Below are 20,455 nucleotides of genomic sequence, written 5' to 3'. Positions count from 1 at the left end.
GATCTGGCGCCCGCCGGCACCACGCACACCCCCCCGACACCATCAACCCAACCGCCCCCCTTCCTGCCACCGCCGCACCCCGCGACCGCCCCCTTCCCAGGAGGATCAGTCCCCCTCCCCTTTGCACCGACAGCTGAAACCGTGCGGCTCCCGGAGGCGACAACACTGGTACAAGCACCACCACCACCGCCGGGGCCGAGGCGATCGACACGGACGACCAGACCGCCCGACCGACTCGTGGCGTCGATGTAAAACAAAGATGGACTGTCCAATGAACATTTTGTTTTTCCTATACCCTCTGTAAATAGTTGTAACAGGACGATACTGTCCAATACTGTACTACCATGTAACTGTTCTATCCTCCCAGGACCAGCCCTGTAAACCCTTACCACCATACGAAGCATCACCCTGCCGGGTTCATTTTTGACAAGGGGTGAATGTGGTAGTATGTATTGGGGGTCATGTGGGACTGGAAGCCCTAATGTCATTGGCTGACAGATCCCGGGTCCTGGTTGGCCGTTGACCTCAAGCTCCGCCCTGAAGGCGAAGTATAAGAAGCCGGTGCCTTCCCCCGCAGGCCAGTTTACTATCGGGCTGCTGGGGAACAGACACGCTTAATAAAGCCTCATCGACTTCACTCTATTCGTCTCACGGAGTCTTTGTGCGCTACAGCAGGAAAATCAGCAGGCATTGAAAAATAAACAGGAATCGCAGCAGCACATTCATTTTAACCGCCTGTACCTGACCCGCCAGTGACAGACGGAGACCATCCCACCTTGCCAGATCAGCTTTCACCCTCCCTACCAAACTAGAAATGTTGTACCTACGGAGCCCCCCCAATCTCAAGCAACCTGCACCCCCAGGTATCTAAAGTGAGTCCCTGCCTTACGGAATGGCAGCCCCCTCACCCCTGCCCAACCCCTGGCCAAGACACCACAAAATATTCATGCTTGTCTAGATTTAATTTGTATCCTGAGAAAGACCCAAACACCCGAAGCAGCTCCTGTATTCCCCCTATTGACACACTCCCCCGACACGTATAATAACAAGTCATCAGCATATAAGGACACCCTATGCTCCATCCCTCCCCCCGCCCCCTCCGCCGCACTATCCCTTTCCATACCCCCGAACTTCCCGATCTAAATTATATCCGTGTAACATCCTCCAGTTTATTCATTATTCTGTCCATTTCTTGCAGGCTTGGTAAAGTCGATTTTCTTTCACCGTTTAGCCAGGGTAATTTTCGGTCTTCTGTGAAGAGGTTTCCAACCATTTACTTTGTGCCTGTAAGTACCGAGTAGTCATTATCTGCAAATTGTAAGTTTGATGGCGATGCACTATCAATTACGATGAGACGAGAGTGGAGAGTAATTGAGGCTTTGTTACGCAGAGATGTGGAGCCTCCTGCAGCTGCTGCCGAAATGGCTGCACGTCGGAGAGCCCACACATTTATACTCCGCCTACTGGGCGGAGCCAGCAGGCAGGGATCTACCCCCGTACCTGTAGTACAGGGGCCTTACCGTAATACCCTCGTATGCAGTATATACAATACAACAGTGGTGACTACCACAGATGGGTTGTAAGCTGGGCTAACAGTCTATTGTTCCCTCGAGTCGATTTGTCTGGTTGTAATTTGTAATTTAGAATTCTCTTTCTCAGAATGCAGTGGAGGCTGGGTCATTGAATACCTTCAAGGGCGAGTTCAACGTTTGATAGACAATGGAATCAAGGGTTATGGGTCAGGTAGATTAGCCATGATCTTATTGATGGAGGAGCAGGGTCGCTGGGCTGAAGGGCCTACTCCTGCTCTTATTTCTTGCATTGTTATGTGGCACTGGTCTTCTATATTAGGCATGAATGGTTGAAATGCACTTAACATGACAATGATCGCAGGGGCATTTATTACTTTCTTCGGGTGGAATCTTAACAGCATTAAAATGTTTCTGCTGTCAGGACCATAAGTAGATCATAACCAGACTGGTGTCTTGATCTTACAGGAGGCAGCCATTGAAAAGGCGGCCTCCGCAATCGGCATCCCAATTAAGGATGATGGGTAGGCTCATGAGGTGGGACGCCCAAATCAGAGAACCAATAGCTCTGGATGGCTGATAGCCCCATTGGGAGAGGTAGACCGTGCTGAGGTATTTAGGGGACCATGAAGATGCCACAGAATGGAAGCGTCTCTCAAGTTTGAGAATTTTAAAATAAAGAATGGTCATAGTTGACAAGCCACCATTATGCAGGGAGAACAGCTGCACAGAATAGCTTTGCCTACAGTGGCTTTATAATGGGGGCAGATTGAGTAGGGACTGATGACCCTCCAGCCTGCTGCTGGAAAAACATTGGAACATGAACAAAAATAGACCATTCAGCCCGTCCAGCCTGCTCTGTGATTCAATACAACCACAGCTAATCCTGGCCAGAACTCCACTTTCCAGCAAACCCCCAAAATCCCTTGACTACTGCCCAAGAGAGAAAAGATCTGCCAGCCTTATTCTGAAATATATTCAACACTGGGGCCTCCAGGTACCTGCTGGGCTTTGGCCTCTGTTAGATTCAGCAATTATATTCCTTTAAAATATTAGCTAACATGATTCCTGAAAATTACTGAATTTGTAGAATAATATGAGTAAATTACAATTGTATGAATACTGTCCATGGCTGTCTCAAATGTTACAAATAATATATTACATGTTCTGATATGAAGGTACATTCAACAAGATTGAAACAATATCTTAGCTGAGACCAGACGTAGGGAGTTTGAACATGGGACAAATGTCATGGGACACTTAATTAATTTGGGATAATTGATTAATGTCTAATTAACCAATCATCTGTTAAGTGACTGACACTTTTCTGAACGAATCAAGGGGGTCTCAGCTGAGAATTAGAACCAATGAAACTAAGTAAGGGGCTAAATCCAGATAAGGATTCCCTTAAGAATGGGATCGAAGGCCTCTTTTGAAATGACTTTTAAAATCTGAGGTCGCTTTTATCTTGAAGCTTTTGCTTCTACTTATTCAAGGACACTTCGAGAAACATGGAGAAAGCATTTTTGAGTTAATTTCGTGTGAATGTACCAAAATGTGTTTTAAGAAATAAAAATTTGCTTGCATTTATTCAACTGGACTGACTTATCTATGAAGGAGAGATAAGACAAATCTTACTGCCACAATGTGGGGGGGGGGGGGCAACCACACCCACATTCACCCATTCCCCCTTCTGGCCCCCAATATTGGGAAGATCCCAAAAGTTGCATTAGCAACTTTCCCCCAATTGGTTCCTTAATTGGCCTATTATCCTGCATTGACCCTGACCTCCAGGAAGCTTAAAATGTGGTGGGAATGGTTGCGGATCTGACCTCACCCTTTATTTGCAAATCTTGCTCCCAGTTCCTCCTCCGATCCCTCCTTTGCAGAGCTGATAAGATTCTGAACACCGAGACTGTCGATCAACCTGGTGTTGGATATATATGGGAAGTGCAGCAATTCATAGTACAGACTGTCCCATTCCACTGGCTGAGAAATAGGTGTAGTAAGTGTATGTTGGGTTTAAGCATGTTCAATTTTCAAAAGCAAGGGAAAAGTACTTCAGTTGCCTGCCCGTATTGATTATATTCCTCTTAGGAAAACAAAGGTAGGTTTCAGGGATTTGCATTTATATTGGTAAACATTAGAAATAAGGTATAGTTTTAAGTGGGTTTAATTTGATGTTTCTGTGCCTGGAAGGGTAAAGCCTATAGTTAGACTCATGCTGGTCAGAAATGTTTGTATGTTGAGGGTTGGTTTCAATTCCAACTGTGATTCTATTGTGCTTAGAGAGGGCTATGGCATGAAGAATAAATAGAACTAGCAGGGGTTGCTTAGCAACTGGAGACCCTTGTAAGGATAAAAAAGGTTTAAACTTTTAGTTTTAGCTAAATTCTTTGGCAGTTGAAGACAGTACCTCGTGGAGTAGACGTCCCTCAACTCTGCTAGAAGAAAGACAGAATAGGATGGGATTTGCAAAGGGGCAGATTTACTAAAGTACAAGTTACAGTCCAGGTAACCAGGGAATTGGGATAAGTAGAATGTTTAGGCAACTGGAGTTAAGTGAACAGAGACCAATGTATTGTTAAGAAGAATTCAAAAAAGTGTTCCAAGTCACAGAGACAATTGCAGTAACCAGATTTAAAATGCGGCAGCAGCCTTCAAAGGTAAACCAAATGTCTGATGCCATTTTAATGCTGTCTGGGAATTGAAAATTAAAGCAATTGTGATCAATTTGCATAGCAGCCAAGATAAGAAATCCTAAAAGTGGTTGGTGTGAAATCCTGGACTTGATTCGCTGTTAAAAATGGAGCAGAGCTTTGTTCTAAAGTGTCATTTGGAAGATTTCAAAATACAAACAGCTAAGGGAAAGCATAATTATGAGAGAAGATTTTAATGCGTGGTTTGGGAGTGGAGTTTGGAAACTCTCACGTGACAACCATCTGGGGGGATTCTGAGGAGGCATTCACAAACATTCACTTTGGGTTCAGTGTGGAGACTGTATTTGTCCACAGTCATCTGATGTGCTTAAAAGGGACATTGTGTTAATAATTCATAGAATCCCGACAGTGCAAAAGGAGATCATACGACCTATCAAGCCTGCACCTACCCTCTGAAAGAGCACCCTGCCTAAATCTACTCCCCTGCCCTATCCCCGTAACCCTACTTAACCTTCGGACACTAAGGGCAATTTAACATGGCCAATCCACTGAACCTACACATTTTTGGACTGTGAGAGAAACTGGAGCACCCGGAAGAAACCCATGCAAACACGGGGAGAACGTGCAAACTCCACACAGACCGTCACCCACGGCGGGAATTAAACCTGGGTCCCTGCGCTGTGAGGCAGCAATGCTAGCCGCCTTAATGTGACTATTGTAGATTAAGATGTACTCTGTAATCCGTGTTAATCCTAAAACCCTAGTGTAATTGTTCAGCTAAGGGGAGAGTAAAGATGTATTGTATCAAAATTCAATTTTTTCATGGTTTTTTTCCAGTTGTTAAAACTAATTAATGGTCTTGTGACTCAGTTCTTCTACATTTTATAAAAAGAAATAAAAGTTGTTGAGCCAGGTTTCCAGTCTGAGATCTTCCCGTCCAGTTGTAACATCAACTGGGATCGTAACACTCCAATATACTTTCACATTTGCTCAAAAACTAATTACAATATAGTGTCCCTGCTCCCAGAATCTAAATACATCATGAAGCATCTGGAACAAATCTGCAAATGCAAACAAACTACTAGTATCAAGCACCAAAATGAAAATGGAATGCAATTCATACACAGAAACAGGTTTGTCAGCTCATTTTGAACAGAAACGAGATGTCACAATCCCAAAAAGACGCAGCGAGATACAAAACACACCTAGATTCTTTTCCTGATAAAACTATGACATTGCAGTTGTTAATCTTGTTGTATGCTCCTGTTTCCTCCCACAAGTCCCGAAAGATGTGCTTGTTAGGTGAATTTGACATGCTGAATTCTCCATCTGTGTACCCGAACAGGCGCCGGAGTGTGGCGATTAAGGGCTTTTCACAGTAACTTAATTGCAGTTTTAATGTAAGCCTACTTGTGACAATAATAAAGATCATTATTATGACATTGTTTGCGCCCATCAATGATACTGAGTGCCTATGAGAGACTATGGACTCCCTTACTGCTAGTCAGTGCTGGTTCAAACCTGGCTAAAAACAGAACAAACCCCTCAATACAGATGTGGTGAAAGATTGCCGACCTATTCGTTACAAGCACATTTCACGCTGCTAGCATGCCTAATTTTACCCGCCCACAATCCCATTTTTATCAAAGTCACAACAAAGGATTATGAATTAGGATTTCACACGTTATCCTCTGTATAAATTTAGGAATGCAATGCAGGAGACCAACAAAATTGAATTGACTAGGACAGAAACCAGGTTGTTACAATTGTTTCGCGAGTTCTATAGCAAGCTGTATAAGTCAGAACCCCCAGCCGGAGAAGAGGGGTTGAGGTGATTTTTGGGAGGGCTGGAGTTCCCGAAGGTGGACAGCGAGCTGGTAGAGGGCATCAATTGGGCTTGGGAGGTAATAGAGGGGCTGGAGGCGATGCAATTGGGTAAGGCCCCGGGAGCGGACGGATACCCGGTGGAATTTTATAAGAGGTTTTCGGGGGTGCTGTTGGTAAGGGCCTTCAATGAATCAAAGGAGTTGGGAGTACTCCCCCCGATGTTGTCACAGGCGTCGATCTCTCTCATTTTGAAGCGGGGCAAGGACCCGGAAAACTGTGGGTCTTGAAAATGAAAATCGCTTATTGTCACAAGTAGGCTTCAAATGAAGTTACTGTGAAAAGCCCCTAGTCGCCACATTCCGGCGCCTGTTCAGGGAGGCTGTTACGGGAATCGAACCGTGCTGCTGGCCTGCTTTGGTCTGCTTTAAAAGCCAGCGATTTAGCCCTGTGCTAAACAGCCCTTATCGACCAATCTCCTTATTCAATGTGGATGCCAAACAGCCGGCAAAGATCCTGGCCACACGGATCGAGGATCGTGCTCCAGGGGTAATCATAGAATAGATCATAGAATTTACAGTGCAGAAGAAGGCCATTCGGCCCTTCGAGTCTGCACCGGCCCGTGGAAAGATCACCCTACCTAAGCCCAAACCTCCACTCCTATTCCCGTAACCCAGTAACCCCATCTAACCTTTTTGGACACTAAGGGCAATTTAGCATGGCCAATCCACCTAACCTGCACATCTTTGGACTGTGGGAGGAAACCAGAGCACCCGGAGGAAACCCAAGCAGACACGGGGAGAACGTGCAGACTCCGCACAGACAGTGACCTAAGCCGGGAATCGAACCTGGGACCCTGGAGCTGTGAAGCCACTGTGCTAACCACTATTCTACTGTGCCATAATAGAGGAAGATCAGATGGAGTTTGTTAAGGGGCGGCACCTGGCGACCAATATTAGGAGGCTCTTGAATGTTATCATGATGCCTTCAAAGGACGCGAGGTTGAGGTGGTGGCGGCTATGGATGCAGAGAAGGCCTTTGATCAGGTGGAGTGAGGGTACTTATGGGAGATCCTGGGACGGTTCGGTTTTGGGCAGGGATTTGTGCACTGGGTCCTGTTGCTTTATCAGGCACCGGTGGTAAACGTGCACACAAATTGGGATGTGGTCGGAATATTTAGGCTGTACCGGGGGACGAGGCAAGGATGTCCACTCTCCCCACTGCTGTTTGTCCTGGCCATAGAACCTTTGGCAATGGTGCTGCGAGCTTCAAAGGTCTGTCAGGAGAGGGTCTCGCTCTATGCGGACAATTTGCTCTTATATATATCAGACCCGTTGGGGGGGATTGGAGGGATAATGGGGATACTAGAGGAATTCGGCCGGTTCTCGGGGTATAAAAATTGAATCAAAAGTGAGTATTTTGCGATCCAGGCAAGGGGGCAGGAGAGCTGATTGGGGGAGATGCCATTCAAGGTGGTGGGAGGGAGCTTTAGGTACTTAGGTATCCAGGTGACACAGGAATGGGGACAGATCCACAAATTGAATCTGGATAGGCTAGTAGAGCAGATGAAGGGGGACTTCCGGAGGTGGGACACGCTCCAGCTGTCTCTGGCGGGGACGGTACATATTGTGAAAATGACAGTGCTCCCAATCTTGCAGTTTGTTTTTCAGTGTCTCCCAATTTTTATCCCCAAGGCGTTTTTTAGGAAGATGAATGCGGTAATTTCGGAATTTATTTGGCCAGTAAAACCCCGCGGGTGAGGAAAGTGCTGCTGGGGGGGGGGGTGTGTGTTGGGAGCGGGGGCTGGCTCTTCCGAACTTTATTAACTATAACTGGGCGGTGAATATATCGATGGTCAGGAAGTGGGGAGTGGGGGAGGGGTCGGTGTGGGAGCAGGTGGAGGCGGCATCCTGCAAGCGCACGAGGTTGAGGGCATTGTTAACAGCACCTCTGCCGTTCTCGGTACTCCACAAGCCCGGTAGTAGTGGCAGCTCTGAGGGTGTGGGGATAGTGGCAGCAGCACAAGTGTTTGGAGGGGGATCGGTTTGGCAACGATATGCGATAACAATCGGTTCGCTGGAGGGGGGTTTCGGAGGTGGCGGCGGGCAGGAATCGAGAGATTTGGGGATCTCTTTCTTGATGAGGGTTTTCTGAGTTTGGAGGAGCTGGAGGAGGAGTTTGAGTTGCCATGGTGAAATGGCTTCCGGTACCTGCAAGTGAGGGATTTTGTACAGAGGCAGGTCTTGAGCTTTCCATGCCTCCTGCAAAGGGGGTTACAGGATGTTGAGAACAGGAGTTGGGGAGGGGAAGGTCTTGGAAATCTATAACGAGCTGATATAGTGGGAGAGAGCCCCAATAGGGGAGCCCCAATAGGGGAGGTGAAGAGAAAGTGGGAACAAGAGTTGGAGGGGGAAGTTGGAGGCTGGGTTATGGGAGTAGGCCCTGCAGAAAGTTAACGCGTCTTTGTCGTGTGCCAGGCTTAGGTGGTCCACAGGGCTCATATGACTGTGGCCCATATAAGGAGCTTCTTTGAGGAGGTGGAGGACATGTGTGGGCGATATGGGGGAAGTCCTGCAATTCATGTACACATGTTCTGGGCGTGTCTGAGGCTGAGGGGCTTTTGGCAGGGAAATTCAGATGTCATGTCAGAGGTCCTGCAAGGGAGGGTGGCTCCAAATGCAGAGGTGCCGATCTTTGGAGTGTCAGAAGACCCGGGAGCAGAGTGGGGGAGAGAGGCCGACATTTTGGCCTTTGCTTCCCTGGTGGCCCGGAGATGAATTTTACTGGGATGGAGGGGCATGTAGCCCCCAAAGCCGGGGATTTAGGTTAGCGACATGGCGGTGTTTCTCAGGCCTGAGAAAATTAAATTTGCCTTTAGGGGTTCGTTACAGGGGTTCGCTTGCAGATGGCAGACGTTCATCGACTTCTTAGAGAAAAATTAGAAATGTCAGCGGGGGTTGGGGGGGTGGCGTGGAAACGGGGAGGCATGGAAGGGTAGGAAAAACCAATGGCGGGCGGGCCGGTAAGGGCTGGCGGTGTGCTTTTATAACCCATGTTGGTTGTGGTTTGTGTTTGGGGGGAATAATGGCTATTTCGTTGTGGGTTCTGTTGGATGTTATTGTTGAAAAGTGTTAAAATTATAAATGCCTCAATAAAATATTTTCTAACTAAAAAATATAACTTTAAGTGAGTGAAAATAATTCAGATTAACCATAAACAAAATACAAACATCAAGCACAAATATCCTTTCTACAGATTACAGGGGTTTAGTTCATGGGACTCGGGATACATTCTGAAGATAAATATTCAGGAGGCGATTGTACTAAAAATGTAAGTAGGGCAGGAAAATCCAGCAGAGCCAGATTGTATCCAGCCCAGAATATGGAATGCGGTTGGGGGAGGATATACCTGAGACACAAATCATAATTTTCCGAAGATCTTAGTGAGGGGAAAATAAAAGTCTGCCAAAAGTTTGGAGAGTAGCAGGTATTACACCCCGTATGTAAGGAAGGGTAAAGGAAATGCCAACAGACTATAAAATTATGGTTATTTTGGTGAACCAGCACTGAGGTGGTCTAATAAGACCTGCCTATTTTGAAAGTCAGCTCTTGCACACAACTCTGATCTTAATTTACATGACTTTGTCCCTAAGAGCCATAATTTGAATTTGTCGTGGCACTAACTCAAACATGCAGATTTAGTGCTGAAGCACTGATTAGACACAATGGGCTCGATTCTCCCAAAATGGAGTTTTACTCCCAAAATTCCCATTTAAACGATGAACGAATTCTCAGCCCTGCAGGGGGCTAGCAGGGACCCGGAGTAAATCTCGCAGCTTTAGCTGCGAATACGGCCCCCCGCACTTCCGGTTTGGAGTCTGCGCTTGCGCATGGCGGTGGCCTCCAGCGGCCGCGCCGAGCTCCATGGCGGACTTGGACCGCGGAGCCAGACGGAAAAATGAGACACCCCCTCCCCACCCTGATCGGCCGCGTGCCTGAGCATCAAACTGCGCGGATCTAGTCCCCGGCCGCCTATAAGCCTCCCCCCCCCCCCCCGGTGTCCAATTCCCCCTAACCCCGACCAGGGTGGCCGCAGACTGAGTCCGCAGCCACCACACCAGCGTCCCGACTGGCAACAGGTGGTTAGCTCCATGCCGTCGGGAACTCGGCCAGTCGGGAGCAGAGGTGTGGTGGACGGGCCTCTGTCAATCGGTCCCAGCTGAGCGGCGTACTCTGCGGTCACACTGATTTTTGGGTCCCGGAGAATCGCCGAACCAGCACCGTGCCCAATTACGGCATGAAAGTGGATTCTCTGCCCCTCCGCCGGCCGCGATTTCGGTGCGGGGTTGCGGAGAGTCCAGCCCAATGTTTGTGGAATATATGTGGACTCCACACAGCCACTTCCACTGAAAGGTGTGGAGAATGCTGGCTGACAGAGGAGGTTTCAGGATGGCTCAGTGATCGAGTGAGAGGGCACACAAGCTTTCACACATAGCACCGAATGCAATAATTGAGGAGATCTAGAGAAGGATCTTTATCTGAAGCGACAAGCGATACAGTTCTCCTTGTCCCCAATTACCTGCTTTGTGGTTCAAAGTCTCTAATGTACATATTGGAGGATATAATTGGGAAACAGTTTTAAAGCCTTAGGCTGATGAGTGGATGGATTTAAAAACAATAAAAACACAATGGATATCGCTACCCAAAAACTTTGACAGAGTTCAGCGTGGAATAGTGTTAACTTGTACCTACCTGGGTGTTAAACTCTGTGATCAAAAGTGTCCTTAAGACTTATTCAATAATCAATTAGCCGAAAACCATGCCCATGGCTGGGATTCTCCAGTCCCGCTGCTGCGAATGGAATTTTGGCTGAGCGCCAAATTCCCCGGTTTGCTGGCAGGGGTAGCGGGGCGATCGAGATCGGAGAATCTCGGCCCACAGCAATTGCAAACACTTATCCGCTCATAACTGTAGAAGCCACATGAGCCATGAACAGCAACCATTCACCTGACTTCATTGATGGTAAAACTCTCGTGGACAGCAGTAGTTGCAGTGCTCAATTGTTGAAAATCTATAAATCCCAGATAGAGCAGAGAGCCAACTTTAAAATTGGGTAAGTAAAGCCACCACTGTCCCAAATGACCATAGGCTGCTTTCCCCTTTTAACCTGAGGATCACCACACTTCTGGCAAGGGGCAAGGTTGAGAATAACCTCAGACAGTATGGGAATTGAACCTGCACTGTTGGCCTCATACTGCATCAGCCAACTGAGCTAAATCGGGTAGAGAGCTCACAGCAAATAGGGGTATCAAGTGAATGAGAATACAATTGTGGTTAAAATGGATCCAATATGCAACAGAAATAAAATAGGAAAAAACAAAAAAAGATAAACCAAAACATCATGGTACGAAGCACTAAAACTGATAGATTTGTGAATGGGAAGTTTATCTTTGAAAAACTTTCTGATAGTTCATCGGATAGAACGATGGTCACTTATATCCATTTTCAAACCTGGTTCCAGGATCACGGAAGTGCTCTTCACCATGAACAGTTCAGTTCATGAGTTTCTCTGTACATTTCTTTGCAATGATAATGATATTCTATCATCGGTAATGAAATTAACTTGAAGAGGATAGATCCAGTAACTGTATCAATGTTTTTTCTTGCATTTTTTATTCTCCTCATTTTCCACATTTTCATCAAATACACAACGAAAGATAGCCAACAATAATAAATATAGTATCAATCCCCCCACCAACAACCCCTTCAAATTACAAACCCAAACATCGCCCCTACATTACAAATACAACAAAACAAAAAGACCAAAAGAGAATCAACGGTCATCCCATAAACAATGTGCTCAACCCCCCCATTAGTGCCCTCCACTAATGTCCGATGGCATCCAATTCTTGAACGTGCATGATAAATGGGCAGCACGGTAGCATTGTGGATAGCACAATTGCTTCACAGTTCCAGGGTCCCAGGTTCGATTCTGGCTTGGGTCACTGTCTGTGCGGAGTCTGCACATCCTCCCCGTGTGTGCGTGGGTTTCCTCCGGGTGCTCCGGTTTCCTCCCACAGTCCAAAGATGTGCAGGTTAGGTAGATTGGCCATGATAAATTGCCCTTAGTGTCCAAAATTGCCCTTAGGGTTGGGTGGGGTTGCTGGGTTATGGGGATAGGGTGGAGGTGTCGACCTTGGCTGCTCTTTCCAAGAACCAGTGCAGACTCGACGGGCCGAATGGCCTCCTTCTGAACTGTAAATTCTATGAAATTCTATGAATTCCCATGAATTGTAGAACCCTTCCATCCTTCCCCTCATCTCAAACTTCACCTTCTCAAGCATCAAAAATTCCAACAGGTCCCCCTGCCAAGCCGAGGCACAGGATGGAGAAGCTGACCTCCACCCCAACAGGACCCTCCCCCGGGCAATCAGTGAGGTGAAGGCTAAGACATCTGACCCCGCACCCGCTTGCAGCCCGGGCCGGTCCAACACCGCGGATAAGGCTTCTCGGGGCCTTGGTTCCAATCTCACATGTACCACCCTCGAGATGACCATGAAAACCTCCCTACAATACCCCTCCAGCTTCATGCAGGACAAAACATGTGACATGGTTTGCGAGACTCCTCCCACAGAGCATCCTCGACTCCTCAAAGAGTCAGCTCATCCTCGCCCCCGCGAGGCTCACTCTGTACACCACCTTCAGCTGTATCAGCCCCAACCTCGCTCACGAGATTGAGGCGTTTACCTTCCCGAGCACTTCACACCACAAACTGTCCTCCATAACCTCCCCCTACTCTTCCTCCCATTTGGCATTAATCCCCTCCAAGGAAATCTTATCCTCTCTCAAAAACCTTCCATAGGACGCCGACACCACCGCCTTCTCCATTCCCCCTGTCGTTAATAACGCCGGCACCTCTGGGAAGCTCTGAACCTCCTTCCAGACAAAGTCCTGATGTTGCTAATTGTGTTTCTCTTAATTTGGCTCTGAAGATGGTGGCCAATATGGTCGCTTTCCTTAATTCTAACTACGTTTTGCTCTAGAGTCGCCAGGTATCTCTCGATACCGCCACAAGGTTCAAAACCGAATACTGATCAAAGACTCGATACACCAGTTAGTAAGTTCAAACTCAATGCTCATTTATTTACACACACAGTCGAATATACTCATGCACAAAACTCTACAGACTAAACTATCACTACTGCTAAAGCCTATACTTAGCTTTAGACGCCCACTCAGTCAGAGGAACAATGGTTGTTCGGTTCTGAGGCTGCTGGGGTTGAACTGGTATGGAATAACAGCTAAGAGCGTCTGTCTGGTAGCGTGCGTTGACCTTGGACTTACTTGTTCTGATGCAGCTTTGGCAGGTCTCTCCTTGATGAGAACCGGAGCCAAGAGAGCGATTCTCTCTTGGGGGATCCTTCTTATACCCAAAAGGGGCTTTGCGTGCTTGGGCGGGCCTTGAACTTGGCCATAATTAATTGGGAAGTTTCCCAATCGTTCCTATCGATTTCCTCCAATAAAGGGGTGGGTGCCCTGATGGCTGGGCATGTCCTAGGTGGCCGTTGGCCTGCTTTGTTCTGGTCTCCTCTGGCGCCGGGGTGTCTGCCTTGGTATGGTTTACTTAAATGTTACTCTTTTGTCCCCGGGGATGGCTCATTAGTATGGTAATGGTTTTGCAGTTTTGGTCTTGTCTGGGAGCTGCGGCTCCAATCAACAGACAAACCCTGCACCCTCTTGCATTCTCAGTATTGTCCATTTTCCCTGCATTCTTTGCAAAGTGTCCATTTTGTAATTGGGACGTGGCCATCCCAGATGGCTACACTGGAGCTGCAGGTACCTAAATTCTTCCCCCTGCCCCAGTCCATTTTTCTCCCACAACTCCTCAAGCCTTGCAAAACGACCTCTCAGTAGCAGGTCTTTTAATGCCTTGACTCCCCTCTTCTCCCACCTCCTAACTTTCCTGGCTTAAACCTATGATCCCCACAAGTCGGCATCTCTCTTGACCCCGCCCACAACCTAAAGTGCTGTCTCAACTGCTTCCAAACCTTCAGCGTTGCCACCACCACCGGACTCCCAGAATATTTCCCGGGGACCATCCAGAGGACGTTGTTGGCAACGTCCTCAGCCCCCGACCCCCTGCACAGACTCTCCTCCATTCTGACCCACTGGGACTCCCCCGTCCAACACAACTCCTTGCCTTTTAGGCATTCGCCGCCCAATATTAGTACAATAAATTTGGGAAGCCTGCTCTGCAAAACTACCTTCCTAACCCTGGCTACCTCCACCCCCCCCCCCCCCACCCCCCCCCCCCCCCCCCCCCCAACCCCACCCCCACCACAAATCAACGAGGTGATCAACTTATCCACCTCCTTGAAAAATGCCTTCGGCAAAAAGATCGTCAGGCACTGAAATACAAACAAAAAATGCGTCAGGGCATTAATTTTAATCGCCTGCACCCAGCCTGTGCAGCGCCACATCTACCTTCACCCTCCCAACAAAGCTAGTGAGATTAAACCTATTGAGCCTTCCCACCTCTGCGTACGTCCTGTGCCTCCTGCACCCCCAGATATTTAAAGTGGGTCACCACCCTGCGGAATAACAGCACCCCCAACCCTGCTCCCACCCCCGGCTGGGACACCACAAAGTATTCACTTTTTTCCAGGTTTAATTTATACCCCGAAAAGGACCCGAACCTTTAGAGAAGCTCCAATATACCCCCCATCAACACACCCAGCTCTGACACAAACAGTAATAAATCATCCATGTATACAGCCACCCTGGCCGGGATTCTCCCCCAACCGGCGGGGCGGGCCGTACCCACGCCAAAGAGTGGCGTGAACCATCCGGCGTCGGGCCGCCCGAAAGGTGCGGAATCCTCCGCTCTTCCGGGGGCTAGGGCTGCGCTGGAGTGGTTGACGCCCCGCCAACCGGCGCCGAAATGCCTCCGCTGGCCGGCGCGAGTTGGCGCATGCACAGGAGCGCCAGTGTGTTCTGGCGCATGCGCAGAACTGCTGTCGTGATTCCTGCGCATGCGCAGGGGCTTTCTTCTCCGCGCCGGCCATCGCGGAGCCTTACACAGGCCGGCGCGGAGGGAAAGAGTGCCCCAATCGCGGGCCAGGCCACTGTGGGGGCCCCCACCGGGGCCGGATCCCCCTGCGGCCCCCTGAGGTCTCCGCAGGCCGCCCTCAAAGCCAGCTCCCGCCGATATGGACCTTGTCCATTTCACGCCGGTGGGACCAGCCGAAAACTGTGAGGTGAGTAATTCACACCGGCGGGACTGGGCAAAATTTGACGGCCACGCGGCCCATCGGGTCCCGGAGAATCGCCGGGGGGGACACTGCCAACGGCCCCCAACCGGCGCGGTGCGATCTCCGCCCCAACCAAAAACCGGCGCCGGAGAATTCGGCAACCGGCATCGGAGCGGTGGGGCAGGATTCACGCCGTCCCCCCGGCGGGTCTACGACCTGGGGGAGGGTCGGAGAATCCCGCCTCCTATGTTCCACCCCCCCGCAGTATTCCCCTCCTTTTCACAGTAACTTCATACTTGTGACAATAAAAGATTATTATCATTATCAACCTTTTCCGCTCCACCCTGCCTCTTTAAACACCTTGGTCTTAAACGATATCACCTCCCCCCTCAACACCGCCTTCAGAGGCTCCCACACGGCCATCTGCGATACCTCCCCTGTGCAGATAAAACCCACATATTCCTCAATTATACCCTCCCGATCTTATCACAAAAACTTTGGTCCTCCCACTCCGACCCTGCGCTGGGTTGGAGAATCCCCAGGGGGAGGCGCAAATCCCGCCCCGAAGTCAGCTTCCCTACTCTCCGGCGCCGTTCTTCGGGCGCCGGCGGGGTTCCCAACACGCCGGTCAGGATCCATTGACAGCAGTCCCTCCGGCGATTCTCCGGACCCCGATGGGCCGAGTGGCCGTCAAGTTTTGCCCAGTCCCGCCGGCGTGAATTACTCACCTCAGACACGGCAGGACCTGGCAGGTAAGTGTGCGGGTGCCGTACTGGGGGGGGGGGGGGGATCCGACCCTGGAGGGGGCCCCCACAGTGGCCTGGCCCACAATCGGGGCCGACCGATCTGCAGGCAGGCTGGTTCCGTGGGGCTTTCCTTCCTCCGCGCCGGGCCCCTGTAGGTCTCCGCCATATTGCCCGGGGGCCGGCGCGGGGAAGGGAACCCCAGCGCATGCGCGCAAATATGCCACAGATCCGCGCATGCGCGTGATCACGCCAGCCATACTGCGTATGTGCGAACCCGCGCCGGCTGGAGCTGCGGGGATGACTCCGGCGGCAACCTAACCCCCGAGAAAGGTGAGAAGTCCTCACTTTGGGGGGCCATTGACGCCGGTTTTCCCGCCGGTGTGGGGACATAGCCCCATTTTTAGAGAATCCCCTGACTGCACCCCGGCCTCTGCACTGCCTCCAGTAACTGTATCAATTAATTTGTGATAAAGCCAAAAGATTAATCGCAACTAATTATTTAAATAATTTTATAGCCCAAGAGTAGATAGATCCAGTTGAACAATTGGCTTCCTGGGGCAGCTCGGTGGTGCAGTGGTTAGCACTGTTGCCTCACGTCGCCGAGGTCCCAGGTTTGATCCCAGCTCTGGGTCACTGTGGAGTTTGCACATTCTCCCTGTGTTTGCGTGGGTTTCACCCCCACAACCCAAAGATGTGCAGGGTAGATAGATTGGCCACGCTAAATTGCCCCCTAATTAGAAAAAATGAATTGGGTACTCTAAATTTATTTAAAAAAACAATTAGCTTCCGCGCAAGTGTGATGATGAAAGAAAGAAGTTGAATTTATATCGGGATCTTTACAACCATAGAATGGCTCAAAGTGACGCTCAGCCAAACATGTGTTGAAATACAATCACCGATGTAATATAACAAAACACAGCAGCTAATTTAGGTATCGCAAACCGCAAATGAGATAGGTGACCAGATCATTTGTTTAAGTTGTGTTAGTTGAGGGATAAATAATGGTCAGGACACTGCATAAACAGCCTGGCTGTTCTTCCACGAGTGCTCTGGTGTCTTTTACATCCACCTGCGAGAAAAGACTGGACCTCAGTTTAACGTTTCACCTGAAAGTTGGAACCTCCGATGGTGTAACACTCCCTCAGTGATAAAACTAAGTGTCATCTGGGCTGATTTGCTTTATTCCTTTATTCACACTCCAAGACTCAGCTCCAATTGAACTAAGGCCAACAGCACCTTTCTGTGCTGTAATTGCTATGATTCTCTGAATTTGTAGGTTTGAGACGTGGACCATCAATTAATTAATTTTCGCTGCATATGTGTCAAAGAAAGCATGTGGGGAGTTATATTTATCTTGGGTGCTACCGAACGATAGGCAATAGCTTTACACTCCCTTCCACTTTCTTTTCCATGGACCATGGACAATGCATCAAATGGAGCTTTTTGAATATTTGGAAGCTAGCCTCTTCCAGAGTTCAGTAAGATCTACCAGGTCATGATTCTCCACCAACACATTCTTTGGCACTGAAATTTGTTTTGGGAAGTATTGCCAAATGGGGATCACTGAATCACTATTCCATTTTGCTATTATCGCCAAGGAAGAGAAAATGGAGTAAAGAGTAAATCAAGCTGCTGGTTGATTATCGCCTGTCTTGTGTCAATTCCCTGCCAATATGAACAAAACTCCCCATGTGCCTTCTTCAATCTTCACATGCACAGCGAAAGTAAATGAATTGAAAGTTTCAGCCGAGGCTCTGTGATGGTGGCACTCTTATCTTGGAGTCAGGAAGTTGCGTGTTCAAGTTTCACCCAGAGATCAGACCACTTAATCTAGGCTGATGCTTCAATGATACTGAGTGAGTGCTGCAGTGTTAGAGACTGGAATTTCCCGCCCGAGATCAACGGACCTTTAAATGGTCCGCTGAATTTTCCACCCTGCCATTGATGATTCCTGCAGAGGCAGGGCCAGAAAGTTTAACCCCAAGTCTTCCAGTTGAGAAATGAAAACTGAGGGCCCAGTCTGCACTCTCAAGTCAACATAAAAGATTCCCTGCCATTTTTCTTTTGGAGAACAGCAGTGGAGTTCTTCTCAGTGGCCTGGCCAGTGTTTATCCCTGAGCTAACATCAGATATTCTGTTCCATCTCATATTGCTGTTTCTTTCTTTAAAAAAAATAAATTTAGAGTACCAATACTTTTTTTTCCAAATTAAGGGGCAATTTAGCATGGCCAATCCGCCTACTCTGCACATCTTTGGGTTGTGGGGGTGAGACCCACGCAGACACGGGGAGAATCTGCAAACTCCACACGGGCAGTGACCCGGGGCCAGGGTCGAACCCGGGCCCTCGGCGCCGTGAGACAGCAATGCTAACCATCGCGTCACCGTGCTGCCCTCCACATAGCTGCTTCTGAGAGCTTGCTGTGCGCAAAGTGGATGCCATGTTTCATATAGTGACTACACTTCAAAAATACTTAATTGACATAAAGTGCTTCATGACGTTGAGAAATCATGAAAAGCACTTTATAAAAGCAAGTCTTTGTAATTGTGGAGTAGTTTTTAAAACATAAAGGTAATAGTGATGCTGAACGATGGGAAGGAGAATCACATTTTGAATATTTTCATGTAATAATTAACAAAGCTGTTCGGCGGAATTCTCCTAGCCCGACGCTGGGCCGGAGAATCCCCACAACCGGGCCACGCCGCCCTGATGCCGGCACGCTATTCTCCGCAGAGTGGAGAATCGGCACCATTGGCGCGGCGCGTTTGGCGCAGCGCCGGTTGCGGGCCGCTCTACACGGCAGGGCCGCCGATTCTCCGGCCCGGATGGGCCGAGCGGCCGCTCTAAAAAGGCATAGTCCCACTGGCGCCGTCCACGGCCGGTCGCAGCCGATGGGAACTCTGCGCGCAGGGTCGGGGGGTGGCCTGTTGGTGGGGAGGAGGGGCTCCGACTCCGGGGGGGCCTCCGTTGGGGCTTGGCCCGCGATCGGGGCCCACTAATCAGCGGGTCGGCCTCTCGCTCCCCAGGCCTATTTTCGTATGCGCCGGCCCCTGAATGCCCGCGCCATGTTGCGTCAGGGCCGGCACGTTGAGGGAGGCGACCACGCACGTGCGGGTTGGCGCTGGCACCACTGCGCATGTCCTCGTTGACGCCGGCGCCACTGCGCATGCGGGGATCCCGCGACGCACAGTTCACGCCGGGATGGGAGGCTGGAGCGGCGTGAACGGAGTTTCCGACGGCGTGGACACTCTGCCGCCGAATGGGGGAATCACGCCCCATAACTAAATTTGAGGCAATCAACAATGGTACAACAGCATGTTCGAAATTTCAATAGTAAACATGACAATCCAGTTCAAAGTCCTTTTTTAATTAACATTTACCTTGAGTTTGTGACACTAGCTAAATCACAAAGCTGTGCTGAGGAGTTCAAAACTTTAATTTTAAATAACTGGGACATTGAAAAAGGAAGGAAACAGAGAGAGGTAAGGAATTTCAGAGTTTTTGAAGGATTTAATTGAGGAGACAGCACAATACGTTTGGTTTCACTCTGGGGAAAAAAGGTGAAGGAAAGGTGTGTAGATAAGTGTGCAGCTCAGAAAGAACAAAAGAGGAAAGTTCAGAGCAGCAATGACCATAACACTACCGATAAAATAAAGATAAGGACAGCAATAAGAGAAGATTGATTATCAGAAAACAAGCTCTCTCTTACAGAGCACCTCAGCTTAAAATGCAAGAAAAATATTAGAATGGAAACAATATGAATAAGTGAGAGTAAGGATTTGGTGCTTCTTTAGACATTAGCTTTTATTCAACCTCATCTTGAAAAGTGAATACCTGAGATAGAGGGAACGATTTTGAGCCCACACTAGCCGTCCGCGGGATTGGTGGCACGGATGAAATTCCCGCAAGAATCGGGAAACACGATTCTCGTCCGGCCGGCATGAACTTCATTTTAATAGATTTAAATTTATTTAAATATTATTAGCAGCCTTCCCGCCACATATTCCCCCTCACAGAATATTCATATCTCACCAACGTGACATCACATTGGCGTGGTTCACAACTGGTCTGTCCAGACATAAGGAGATCGAGGGCATCCCTCCGGGGGTACAGAGGTAAGTATGGCCCCGGGTTGGGTGGGGGGGGAGAGACATCCTTGGGCAGTGCCCTGACACTATTCCCTGGCACAGGTTGGCACTGCCAGGTTAGCACAATGCCAACCTGTGCCAAAGAGAACTGCCAGGGGTGGATCCTAGTGGTTTGTGTGGTGGTGGTGGGAGGGGGGGGTCGAGTGAATTCTGAGGGGAGGGGAGGGGGGGGAAGTGTCGGAGTGCTGGCTATAAGTTTGTGGCGTTGTGGAGGGAGGGGTGTTAGAGTGCCGACACTGAATGTTGGTGGGCTGGAGTTTATGCTGTTGAGGTTTATGGGGGGGAGGGCTCCCAAAAGCT

General features: G+C 49.1%; 1 protein-coding gene across 5 annotated transcripts in view; it reads left to right on the top strand.

Moving 5' to 3' along the window:
• The window catches only part of LOC140408434 (protein STPG4-like), a 126,175-nt gene that overhangs the window by 66,504 nt on the left and 39,216 nt on the right, over window positions 1–20,455 (top strand). For all 5 annotated transcript variants that reach the window (XR_011940133.1, XM_072495745.1, XM_072495665.1 and 2 more), the window contains one exon: window positions 1,199–1,286. Coding sequence is in view for 4 of the 5 variants with exons in the window: in XM_072495745.1 (XP_072351846.1) it covers window positions 1,199–1,286 (88 nt within the window). In the remaining variant the exon portion in view is untranslated. The remainder of the gene's footprint in view (window positions 1–1,198; window positions 1,287–20,455) is intronic.

This window comes from Scyliorhinus torazame, chromosome 1 (assembly GCF_047496885.1).
Source record: "Scyliorhinus torazame isolate Kashiwa2021f chromosome 1, sScyTor2.1, whole genome shotgun sequence".
Classification (NCBI taxonomy): domain Eukaryota; kingdom Metazoa; phylum Chordata; class Chondrichthyes; order Carcharhiniformes; family Scyliorhinidae; genus Scyliorhinus; species Scyliorhinus torazame.
The sequence above is the reverse complement of the archived record's forward strand: the minus strand, read 5'-3'. Positions and strand labels throughout refer to the sequence as shown.